Below are 12715 nucleotides of genomic sequence, written 5' to 3' on the forward strand. Positions count from 1 at the left end.
AGTTTATTTTTATTAATTCATATATTACATAATTCTTTTATAAACTCTATCAAACCTATATAAATCATCATATTCTGTTATTTTGTAACAGTAATAACGAAACGAAATCAATAGAAATAATTTTTTAAAAAAAACATTAGTACTATTTTCTTGGTTATTTATGTATATGATTTATATTGTTAGTGCTACGTAATTTTTATTTGTTATACAAGGATACCAAAATATTTTGCTCTAGGTACAATTCGTATTAATTCTTCCCATTGTACCACAAACAAATCTGCAAACAAATAAACTATTTTCCCTGTCATACTTAAAGTATTGATACGTGCTAGGGATTCAATGTAGATAATATGAGATGATGTAAATAATAGCAATATATCAATTAGCTTGAACCATAGAGCAATGATACAACAAGTCCCGGGACCATTTAATAATACTAAGTGAGGCTCTCCCATCATTGAAAATTTAATTTGAATAATATTATATAAAGAACTTAATAGAGTCATCATGATACTTTTCAAACTTTTCAAATAACCTGCATTAACTTCTCTTGCTTTAATAAATGTATAATACTTCACATCAATATCTTTATAACATGATGATGACATCATCAATTTTTTAAATTTTTCATGAGATTGCTCATCTGAGTAACCCACATACAATGTATTACTCTTTTTCAATAAAATTTCATTAAAATTTGTTAGAATTCTTAACATTTCACCTGTATGACCACCAGACCCTAAAAAGATAAATGCATGTAATGGTCTTTCATTGGTAATTCTTATAATTTCTTTTCTCATTACCTCATCAGAGGTTTTGTTGATTGATGTTTCAGTGTCATTACTGATATTGTTCAATCTATAAAATGGTAATACAAATAAGGCACGAGTTAAAAATATCGATACCACTAATATAATTATAGCAAATGAATACGCAGTGCTCAGCCCCATTATGCAAATACAAAAGAAAGAGAATTCAATACGTAATTCTAGATATATTTTGTGAAAAGTTAACCTTTGAGATTAAAAACTCTTCTTTTTGTTGTTGTTCACTTTGAATGTTCCTGTAATGGCAGTGAATATTGCTTCCTTAAAAACAACGTCAAGTTTTAAAGGGATAATAAGAAACCACTTTCTTGTTTAACACCCCATGTACGTTTAAACAAGAATATTGTATGATATTACCACATTGCGTACACAATTTTTTTTTCTTCTATTTTTTGTTCAACTTCTGTCGATAACCTCCTCAAACATGTCAAGTGGTCAAATGATTGAAAATCTCAGGCAGGTAAAATAATCCGAAAAGGGTTCGTTCGACCTTCATTTTACTTTCACTTCGCGTGTATTTCTTTCCCTCTCAATAAAATTGAGACTCTCTTGCACGACGCGAAAAAAAAATAGATATCCATTTCCCAAGAGCTGCACACTTTTCTGTGCGAAGATTGCACTCACACAGTCTAAAAATAATAATTATCTTTTTTTGGCTGTCTTTTCAGAAATACGATACCACATAGAAATAAAACATTTGGCGTTTCTTTAACTTCTTTGGTGGAAGACGAATTACGTCCCTTTCCATTTAGGTTTAACGATATTGCCCTTTGCATACTTCTTCCTGTTTGAGTCGAGAGAAGGTTCAGTGAAGTTAACTAATAAACAATAGTAAAAGGTTGTATCTATTTTGGTCCTAGGTTTGGTCGTTCCTATTAGTTTTTAAAATAATATGAAGACTCTGTCTTGCTCGTTTGGTGTTATTCTATCCTAATTAAGTCGACAGCAGCTATTGTCATGTTGTTGTAGTCGAATGTATATTCTGAGCCCTATTGTTCTTGAAGTATGTTCTCCTTCTCGATAGGAATATATATATAACTGTATATCTACAAGTGTAGTGAAGTTTGAGTTAAACAAATACACATTTCCTTAAACTTTACGAGTTACAAATAGTTCAACTGAAAATCAAATCAATTTACTTTCGCTTTACCCTAATAATTTGGTCTATCCTTTGTTTGCACCTTTGGAATATATAAATACATTTTAATAACAAACAGACGCGTTAATTTAATTTAATTTAATATAATTGATCGTTCTTCACATTGACTAAATGTTACGCAAAAAAACTAGAAATCACGGAGATGCTTCTAAGAGACAATCCATGTTTATGGAAACTATGGTTAATTCCTTTAGTTTACATCAGGATAAACCCACTAATAGTAATAGACCCTTAGATTATATTTCAGACCCAATTCCAATGGAGAGTACCACCAGAGTTCCTGTTAGATTATCCAGAAGAGAATACTCATTAAGATCCTCGGAAACGAAAGTCAAAGCATTAAAAAGAAGTAGTATGATGCTCGATGGTAATATCATAAGAGATTATAATCTTGCAGTTAAAGGAATGAATGATGAACAAAATACAACGAGAAGTAATTCGGAAAGTAGTATAACATCAAATCAAAGTAGCATATCATCACTTTTTTCCAATGGTAATTCTAATAATTTACGCGATTTATTATATGAAGAATTGGATACAGTTCAAATGGCAAACGATAATAACAGTAGTAAAAATGATACATTATGTGTAGAACCGTTACAAGGTACAAAAGCATTATTTATGATTAAGGATAATATGAGAGATAATGGATCGTGGCTGGACCCACAAGAAATTGGAATTAACGTATTCTCTAATGAAACTACACCTGAACTAAACCGTTCAAACAACAAGAAATTTTCTAGAACTGTTCTAGACTTTATTTAATTTAAAATATTCCTAACTACACCAACAGAAAGTAGAGAGTTCAAAAAACTCTTTGGTTTTATTTGGTATTTTTGCACGTTTCAGTTTGACTTATTTTTCTTTTTGAAAAAGAAAACAACAATAATTATAAATTTTGTCAGACTATTGATAGATACCCTTTTAAAAAACATTTACAATTAATCTTCATAGATGTCATTATGTTCTTTTGCTACATTTGATTAGCAATTTTTTCATATACCCCGATAAATACAATTCATTAATTTAATAATTGCTCAATACTAAAGTTATTTAATTTTTCCTCATATCCCCCACATCATAAGCCAAATCTTAAATTTGTGAGTAAACCTTAATAGTTATTTAAAAATTTGAAGAACCATACGGTCATTTCTTATAAAACGTTTAATGTTAAAAGAAATAATGGGTTTATCCGAGACAAAGGATGAGAGGCATAGAGTTGAGTTGCGACTTTAACTTTCGCTTATCCCAACATTTTAGTCTGTTTACTCTTGGTTCCTCTATTTGTTTGCTTTAATGTAGAGTTATCCGTCTAATATTGCCAAAAATGAACTTTAAGGGATGATTCAATCGTTTATGTGTCGTAAATATTCCATATTATTGAAGTAATTCAATGCCAAGAATGATAATATTTGTTTGGGAAGCCCCCTTAAAGCGGCGATGACAATTTTCTTCTAGATAAAAAAAAGGATGAATATCAATATGTTTGACAGTTCTCGGAGTTCTTCTTTGAAAAACATTTTGGCATAATGCATAATAATAATATAATAATAGTATATTACCAGTACGAACCGAAATTCTTTTTTAAAGATCAAACTTTATTTGGTATAGGCTTTTACTCCCTTATCAAATTGTGTTTGCTGTCCGTATTATTTGAAAATAGGGCAATAATATTACTCGTTATGAACCCCCCCCTTCTTTATTAATAATATAAATAATAATAAGAATAAATTTGTTCCATAAATTACTAAAAATTGGCATATATAAAACGATGGTACATGAAATTTTGGAATCAGGATCGTAATGTTTTTATTTTTAATGTTATTTTCTTGTTCTTCTATAGATGATAGTAATAATAACTTAAATATATATATATTTACAATACTATTTCAATATTTTTAAAAATATCTACCGATGTCCTTTTTCAACCCATACTATAACTTTTTTGATTCCATCAATAATGAAGTCGAAGATTTCAACAACTATTTGAACCCTGTTTTTGATTCTACCAACAATAAAAGATTAAAGGCCAATCCTCATCAAGATAAATATTCCAATCAAGTAGCCTTTAGAGATAACCACGCTCATCATGGACAAGTTACCACTAGGCCAACAACTCAACTTGATAATTGGTTTGATAATGACTTCTCCTTGATTCCTTTTGATGCAGAAGTTGGAGGCCATATGGCTGTTCCAGTAGACATTTTGGACCATGATAATGATTATGTCTTAAAAATCACGGTTCCAGGTGTTAGGGCAAAAAAAGATATTAATGTAGAATATGATCACAATAAGAGTCAAATTACCATTAGTGGTGAAATTCCAAGCGCCGTTACAGAAGACAATAAGCATAATGTTAAAGTTAAGGAACGTTCTTCGGGTAAATTTAAGAGGGTTGTCACTTTACCTGAGTACCCCGGTATCGACACGGAAAATATTAAAGCCGATTATTCTAGTGGTGTCTTGACCTTACATGTTCAAAAACTGAAACCAAAGAAAGGTGAAAAGGGCAATGTGAAGAAGATAGAAATTACATCTAATGAATCCTGGTCAGAATGATTTTCCAGTTTTTCCCGATATTGTTTTGGTTTCTCTTAGCCCAAAAAAAAGTTATTAATGAAAGTTTTATTAATTTATCTTTTCTAACATAAATATGAAATTTATAAATTTTATATAATTCGTAAATAATGTCAAAAAATGCAATGATTTTTATGTTTTGCCTACTGTCTTTCTTTACCGCGGTACTTATTTTTAGACTGCAGTTATTTGGTTTTACTCATTCTAGCTTCTGCTGCTCTAGCACGTTGTTCTCTCATTAGCCTACGTTTTTGATCTCCTGTTAGAGAGTTTAGGTTTTGTTCCGTGGATATGCTTGGTACGGCAGATAACGTATTAAGTGTGTGACCTTTACCATTCTTCTTTTCGTAGTCCTCTTTTTGTCTTTCTTTTACATTCTGTAACTCCTTCTTAACGATATTATCAACTTTAGTTTTCTCGTCCTCTTCCAATTTCTTGTTGATCATTTCTACTTCTTCTCGACTTAATGGTTCGCCGACATGGGCATCCTTCCAAGACGTAAATTCTTCTCCCAAGTTATGTCTTGCAATTTGGAATGATTGTTTAACAGCATCAGACTTTGTTAGATCCCATGCTGTTCTACCACTATTGTTTTGGATGATTGGAGAGCATTTTAAATTAGTTAATAATATTAAAACCATCTGTTTTAAACCGTTTTGCGAACAGTAATGCAACATTGTAGGCGTAATCCCATATTTAGAGTCTGGTTCTAGAACAAGATCTTTATCGATTTTATTTTTTCTTAGATATGATATTAACAATGGAGCTCTACCCTTCTTCAATAATTGAATAATCTCATCAGACTGTTTCTCTTGAGTTGTTAGAGGTATTTCGACACTTGAGGACTTTGATTTCTTCTTTGGTTCTTTGGGATGAGTCTTTTCCTTGATAACAATTGGATTAGGTAAAGAAGTTATCTTTAGGTATGATAATTCACACCAGGATCTTTTTAATTCACCAACAGTTGGTCTACCTGTAGTAAATGGTAAATTTTTAATTCTAGCATCATTCTTTTGTAAGAAATCATCTTCAAAAAATATTCTACGATCAGATGCACTTCGAGCTCTAACGAAAATATTTTCACAATTATCTAAATATGGTTTCCAGTCTTTCAATAGACTCTGGACATCGGTTTTTAAAGCAGCTTCGTTATATCTACGAATACTGGAACCCGCTGAATTGGCCTTACCCTTTGCATTATCCATTGCAGATTGGGAACCACCTTGTTTTCTTCTTGTAGTATATCTATGGAAAGTCTTATGTTCTAAGAATAAAGTTGCTTGTTCCTGTTGTGAGACAGCCTGTTTTGTTAGATTTCCTTTAATGTTTAATCGTTGATGTGAAATAATTGCACCTGCAAAATGACCACCACCAATCATGAATATTGCAGAAAATTTGTTTGAAGTGGATTCTATATTTTGGCCCCACTGGGTTAAAGTCTCTAATGGTTTTTCTAATTGATCATTATTGAATAAGACCTTGTATGTTCCAAATACCGAATATTCTTTCTCGATTAGTTTCGACTTGAATAGAATATAGGGTGTTTGATTCATTAGATGACTTTCTCTCTTGTCATCTTCAGAAAATGGTGTAAATGAATTCAATTGAGTATCTAGTGTGGATGAGTTTTCCTTATAGATATCTTCCTCATCATTATCTTCCTCATCATTATCATCATCATCCTTGTCGGTTTCTCCTTCTCCTTCTCCTTCTTCTTCTTCATCATCCTCATTGGATTCGTTTTCTTCGACAATGGTATTTGTTTCATCGATATTTGACGTAGCAACAGTATCTTCTTCCTTTGGTAATTTTGATAAATCTGATACTGGTGATAAGCCATGGAATTTTCTCTTTAGATTCACCGTATGTAATTCCATTTGGTAATGAGATCTCTGTTGAATCGCATCCTGTAGATCAACATTACATGCATTACAATGTAAATTTGTAGTATTGATTCCATTATCATTAGTTTGAACAATTACAGATGACGGAGAGGTTGCTGTGGCTGTTTGTGGTTCGGTAGGTGAATGTGGTTCGCATACATTCAATCGATCATCGAAATATAACAATTGTAAAGAATCCAAAACTGGTTGAGATAATTGATAGACGTATGTATCATGTTTTTTAAAGGACATTATTTTTCTTTTTTTCTTTCTGTTGTTTGATATTACTACTTATTATTATTTCGTATATATTTAGTGATAATATCTGAAATAAAATAGTATAACTTTTCAATTATGTCGAGTGTTAAACCTTTTTTTGTTTTTAAAAATAAAAAAAGTTCATAAATTTCATCGAATTATGAAAGGAAAGGAAAAAATAGATAAATAAATCGAATGTATATAATAAGCGCGATGAGTAAAAAAAAAATATATCAATTATTTACAATATGAAAATATGTCATATATATATATATAGAGAGAGAGAGAGAGAGGTAAAGGGAGAAAAGCTATGCAGAACCATATTTATGACATTCTTCCAAAAAGAATCTAATCTTTTCAGTATCCATGAAAGGATGAGTACCATGACCAAAATTTACAATGTACTGTTTTTTATCTTTATTAAATGCGTCGATCATATATTTAACTTTTTCGGATATAATTTCATTAGAACCATATATGACACCTGGATCAATATTACCTTGTAAAGTACATCTATCATTATTTATCTTGACGGCATCATTTGGATCCCAAGACCAATCCAGAGATACACCATCATAGCCTAATGAACATAATTTATCTAAAGCATACCATGATCCCTTAGCAAAGACGATCATTGGAATATGATCTTTAATTCCTAGTTCTTTTAATCTTTTTGGCACACCTTCTACGATTTGTGTTAAGAAAGGTAATGAGAATTTATTGAAATCCATTGAAGATAATTCTCCACCCCAACTTTCAAATACTTGTAATACTTGAGCACCTGCTACGACTTGTTGAGCCAAGAATTCAATTGCAGTGTCTGTAATTTTTTGTAGAAGTTTTAATGATAATTCAGGTTTTTCATTAATTAATTGTTTAGCAAATCTAAATAATCTTGAACCACCACCTTCAGCCATATAGACTAAAAGAGTCCAAGGTCCCCCACAAAATCCGAATAAAGGAACTTTCCCATCTAATTGGAATCTAGTCATAGTTAAAGCTTTAAAAGCCCAATCTAAATCTTTTAGGACGTTAACCTCATAACTTAATATTTTATTAATATCATCTGTAGTTCTTAAAGGATTAGGAAAATGAGGTCCCTGACCATCAATCATTTCTACTGTCATTCCTAAAGCTTGAGGGATAACTAAGATATCACTAAATATAATTGCGGCGTCAATTAAACCTTCATAACGTAATACAGGTTGAATAGTTAATTCTGCTGCAATTTCAGGAGTTTGACATAGTTGAAAGAAATCTTTATCACCTTTTAAAGCTTTATATTCAGGTAAATATCTACCAGCTTGACGCATAATCCAACATGGTGGTCTTTCAACTTTTTCACCTTTTAAAGTACGTAATAAAAGATCGTTTTTCAATTTAGGGAATTCCATAATAGCAGATTGTTATGTATATATGTATTATATTGTATTATTATTTTTAAAATAAATAAATAACAATTATGATTTAGATAGACAAGAAATAATAATATATTTTGATACTTATTATCTTTCCATTATCTTTAATATATATTAAGAGAGAGAGACGTATTAAAAATCAAAGGGGATTGAAGGAAATCAAATATTGTAGATTGAATTTGTTTGGCCGACAAGAAAATTAAATTAAAAAAATAATGCTTATTATGATTATTAAATTAGGGAACGAGGGAGAATCATATTATACGACGCGAGGCTCTAAATAGAAAATAATAATACTAGTAATTATCATAAAGAAATCACATTTACGTTCACAACTTATAATACTTTTATATATATATATTAGAACATAAATTGATTTAACTAGAATAGGATCATATTCTTACATTTTTTTGCATAGTTGTTAACAACTTTATCAAATAATTATTAAAATAAAATCAATTACAGGACACCTTAAAATAATTTGTAAACGAAAAAGAGAAAACAAAATAAGGGTGGCCGGTATTTATATTTATGTTACCAATCAATAAAATACCTATCTAATCATTATCTATTGGTGTGTGCGTGAGAAATGTCTTTGAGTATTGGTCTTTAACTTTAATCATATCTATCTAATGATATAGTAATAGATAGATTGATAATGCTCCAATTTAATTGGTCCACCCCGCGCCTCAACTTATCAATCAATGCCTTCTTTGTAACTTTACTGCGTGAATTTAAGAAGAAAAAACAAAACAGCGCCGTCTTTAATGTCTTTCTTCATCTCCGCGGGCATTTGTGTTTTACGACTGTCTATAATTATTATGTATTAGCACCATTAATATGTGTCCAAATCAAAGAACTGAATTTGTGTGTGTGTGTATTGTGTTACAACTAAAGAACATTTGGGATAGCCGCTCCAGGCCGGTTCAAATAAAACTAATAATGAACGGATCCGGATCCGGATCGAATTTACTACGAGTCCTTTCTATTGAAAACGACATTTTAATTATTGAGGAAGCGGGGGCAGCGGAGGGCAGCGGAGGGCAGCGACACGGATTTCACCGTTTGCGCTTTGAAAATAGAAAACGTGACGAGCAACGTTACAAGCAAAATGACTCGAAATTCAATTTGAATTATCTCTGCACACAAAAATTAATTCAATTTCAGTTCAGTTCAAAACATGACTTATTAAACCTGCTTTGATCCCCTGTTCTCCTCTCTTTTCTCACTTTCACTTTCGTTTTCTTCTTTTTTCCATCCTTTCTGAGCGAGCGCGCACCCTCGCTCGTCTCTGTCTGTCTGCTTCAAATTTCTCGGCTCCATTCTCTATCAAAGAAGCGGATGATGATAGAGACAGAGCGAAAATGTGTGTGTGGAAGTAATGGAATGCTGTTGTTATTTGGAGTGTTTTGTACAGCATATTCACAATTGTTTTTATTCTTTTTTAAATTTGTTAGACCGGGAGAGGAAAAACTAAATATCTTCTCTCTTTATAATGGAAGCATCGTCATCTTCATTATGATCATCTAGAAAAATTTTCAACGTTATATAGACTTGGCTTTTATTTCTTATATATATATATATATATAATGGATTTAAAGGAAGAAGAAGGGTTTCATTGAATTATTAAAATTATATTACTAGTTACTTACTTTATTTATAAGTGCAATAATAATAAATAATTATTATTACCATTAAATAATATTAATTTTTAATATACTTTGGTAATTTTAGTGTTACAATAATATTAAGAAGAATAATGGAAGGAAATTCAAAAGGTGAGAAATCACCAGAATATATCCTAACAGATCTTTCTTCAAATAAAGATAATATTTCATTTCAACGTAGTGATGATGGACATTTAGAAGAATCAAAGACGGGCCTAGTTAATAGATTTGTCGATTCATTTAGAAGAGCTAAAGCACAACCAGGTGAAGATGAAACGAATGATTTAGAAGATGGTATACAAAGTCTCGCGTCAAATACTCAAATGAAAAAAGCAATGAAGTCTCGTCATGTTATTATGATGTCCTTAGGTACAGGTATTGGTACTGGTTTATTAGTCGCAAATGCTTCTTCTTTATCTAGATCTGGTCCTGCTCCTTTAGTTATTGCTTACGGTTTAGTCTCTTTCGTTACATATTTTATGATTCAAGCTGCAGGTGAAATGGCCGTCACTTATCCAACTTTGCCAGGTAACTTTAACTCATATCAATCTATCTTTATCTCAAAACCTTATGGTTTTGCCACTGTTTGGTTATTTTGTATTCAATGGGTTACTGTCTTACCATTAGAATTGATTACAACTTCATTAACTATTAAATATTGGAATGATAAAATTTCACCTGCTGTATTTGTGGTCATTTTCTACATTTTCTTATTATTTATTCATTTCTTTGGTGTTAAAGCTTATGGTGAAGCAGAATTTATTTTCAATTCTTGTAAAATTTTAATGGTTTGTGGGTTTATCATCTTTTCAATTGTTTTGAATTGTGGTGGTGCAGGTGATTCAGGTTATATTGGTGGTAAGTATTGGCATGATCCTGGTGCTTTCACGTCACATACTGGTATTGGTAGATTTAAAGGTATTTGTTATGTCCTTGTAACAGCTTATTTCTCCTATGGTGGTACTGAATTATATGTTTTATCAGTCAATGAACAAGAAAATCCAAGAAAATCTACCCCGGCTGCTGCAAAACAATCGATTTATCGTATTTTAATTATTTATCTATTAACTATGATTTTAATTGGTTTTAACGTTCCTCATAATTCTGATCAATTAATGGGTTCAGGTGGTTCTTCCACACATGCATCTCCTTATGTCTTGGCTGCTTCAATCCATCACGTTAAAGGTATTCCTCATATTATCAATGCAGTTATTCTAATATCTGTTGTCTCTGTCGCAAATTCTGCTTTATATGCAGCTCCAAGATTATTATGTTCGTTAGCTAAACAAGGTTACGCTCCAAAATATTTGGATTATGTTGATCGTGAAGGTAGACCTTTAAGAGCTTTATGTGCTTGTGCCGTCTTTGGTGTCATTGGTTTTGCTGCTGCATCTCAACAAGAAGAACAAGTGTTTACTTGGTTGGCTGCCATTGCAGGTCTTTCTGAATTATTCACATGGTCAGGTATTCTATTATCTCATTTTAGATTTAGATGTGCTATGGAAATTCAAGGTAGAGATCTTTCAGAATTGGGTTATAAATCAACAGTCGGGAAATGGGGGTCTCTATATGGTGTCTTCTTTAATATCCTTGTGTTTATTGCACAATTCTGGGTAGCTATTTCACCTCCAGGTGTATCCAAAATCACCGCTGAAGGGTTTTTCCAAAGTTATTTAGCTTTACCAATTTGGTTCGCAGGTTATTTCGGTTATATGTTTTATAAACGTGATTTCACATTCTTAACACCATTAGATAAAATCGATTTGGATAATCATAGAAGAATTTATGACCCTGATTTCTTAAGACAAGAAGATGAAGAAAATAAAGAAAGATTAAGAAATTCTGGTGTAACGGCAAGAATAATAAATTGGTGGTGTTAAGAAAGAAAAAATAAACAATATGTTTATTACCATCTACGCATTCGCAAAATCTTTAAATGAAAAAATAAAATAAAATAAGCAATAATTATTCCAAATTGTTGTTGTTTTTAGTTTTTGCATTTCGCATAATTCAATATTCTCATATGACGAACTTATGACCAACTTAATGGTGATTCGTCCATTATCATTTAAAAAAAATTATAATATAAAAAGTAAGGAAAAAAGAAAAACACGTATCGTGCACAAGAAGTTGTCGATACGCCAAGTTTTATAAGTTGTAATCTTTTTTTTTATATAGAAAAAGTTATCAATAAAATTAATATAATATAGCATTGTTTTTCTTTAGTTTTGTATTTATATCTTTGTTCTCTTATAAGAGTTCTCTTCTCAGCTGGCTGAAATTTTAATGATGTGTGTGTGCTATTTATTTGTTCGTTTCGCTTCGTTCCGTTCGATTCCCCATTTTTTTTTCACTTCAGACATTAAAAAAAAATTTAATTAGCTAGTATATACAGTTTAAAAAGAACATCATCGTCTTCACTCTTTTGCCCTCATCTTCGAAGCAATATATACATATACACATCCAAACAAGCAAGTCCCTATAATGCTATCATTCTGCCCACAATGTAACAATATGTTGCTAGTGGCACCCACTGATACGGGTGTCTACTCACTAACATGTAAATCATGTCCATATGAATTCCCCATCGATGATATAGAAATATATGATAGAAAGAAGTTACCAAGAAAGGAAGTCGATGATGTGCTTGGTGGTGGTTGGGATAATGTTGATCAAACAAAGGTGCAATGTCCTAACTATGATTCGTGTCATGGTGAGAGTGCGTATTTCTTCCAGTTGCAAATTAGATCTGCAGATGAACCTATGACTACTTTTTATAAATGTGTGAATTGTGGTAATAGATGGAAAGAAAATTGATGATTTCTTCTTATTAATTACGAGGATTCGGGATCCCAGGACGAATGAACAATAGTAGAGGATTCAAAACTATATTGTTCATTCAATTGATACATAGCATAATATAGTC

At 31.3% G+C, this 12715-nt stretch overlaps 7 protein-coding genes across 7 annotated transcripts; 4 read left to right on the forward strand and 3 right to left on the reverse strand.

The window, feature by feature from the left end:
- Window positions 1–203: 203 nt before the first annotated feature.
- Window positions 204–950, reverse strand: ALG14 (N-acetylglucosaminyldiphosphodolichol N-acetylglucosaminyltransferase anchoring subunit ALG14; the record flags this gene model as incomplete). The annotated part of the gene is made up of 1 exon (XM_041549217.1): window positions 204–950. One exon carries the CDS (start codon window positions 948–950, stop codon window positions 204–206), a length of 747 nt encoding a protein of 248 aa, XP_041405151.1.
- A 1147-nt stretch (window positions 951–2097) lies between these two features.
- On the forward strand, window positions 2098–2751 carry KABA2_02S12056 (uncharacterized protein; the record flags this gene model as incomplete). Its single annotated transcript, XM_041549218.1, has 1 exon — window positions 2098–2751. One exon carries the CDS (start codon window positions 2098–2100, stop codon window positions 2749–2751), a length of 654 nt encoding a protein of 217 aa, XP_041405152.1.
- A 1149-nt stretch (window positions 2752–3900) lies between these two features.
- HSP26 (chaperone protein HSP26) lies at window positions 3901–4545 on the forward strand (the record flags this gene model as incomplete). The annotated part of the gene is made up of 1 exon (XM_041549219.1): window positions 3901–4545. One exon carries the CDS (start codon window positions 3901–3903, stop codon window positions 4543–4545), a length of 645 nt encoding a protein of 214 aa, XP_041405153.1.
- A 203-nt stretch (window positions 4546–4748) lies between these two features.
- Window positions 4749–6698, reverse strand: VMS1 (Vms1p; the record flags this gene model as incomplete). The annotated part of the gene is made up of 1 exon (XM_041549220.1): window positions 4749–6698. One exon carries the CDS (start codon window positions 6696–6698, stop codon window positions 4749–4751), a length of 1950 nt encoding a protein of 649 aa, XP_041405154.1.
- Window positions 6699–7012: 314 nt separating this feature from the next.
- Window positions 7013–8098, reverse strand: HEM12 (uroporphyrinogen decarboxylase HEM12; the record flags this gene model as incomplete). Its single annotated transcript, XM_041549221.1, has 1 exon — window positions 7013–8098. One exon carries the CDS (start codon window positions 8096–8098, stop codon window positions 7013–7015), a length of 1086 nt encoding a protein of 361 aa, XP_041405155.1.
- A 1783-nt stretch (window positions 8099–9881) lies between these two features.
- BAP3 (amino acid transporter BAP3) lies at window positions 9882–11669 on the forward strand (the record flags this gene model as incomplete). The annotated part of the gene is made up of 1 exon (XM_041549222.1): window positions 9882–11669. One exon carries the CDS (start codon window positions 9882–9884, stop codon window positions 11667–11669), a length of 1788 nt encoding a protein of 595 aa, XP_041405156.1.
- A 604-nt stretch (window positions 11670–12273) lies between these two features.
- On the forward strand, window positions 12274–12606 carry RPC11 (DNA-directed RNA polymerase III core subunit RPC11; the record flags this gene model as incomplete). Its single annotated transcript, XM_041549223.1, has 1 exon — window positions 12274–12606. The coding sequence occupies one exon, from the start codon at window positions 12274–12276 to the stop codon at window positions 12604–12606; it is 333 nt and encodes a 110-aa protein (XP_041405157.1).
- Between the last annotated feature and the right edge of the window lie 109 nt (window positions 12607–12715).

This window comes from Maudiozyma barnettii (genome assembly GCF_903064755.1).
Source record: "Maudiozyma barnettii strain CLIB 1767 genome assembly, contig: KABA2_02, whole genome shotgun sequence".
Taxonomy (NCBI): domain Eukaryota; kingdom Fungi; phylum Ascomycota; class Saccharomycetes; order Saccharomycetales; family Saccharomycetaceae; genus Maudiozyma; species Maudiozyma barnettii.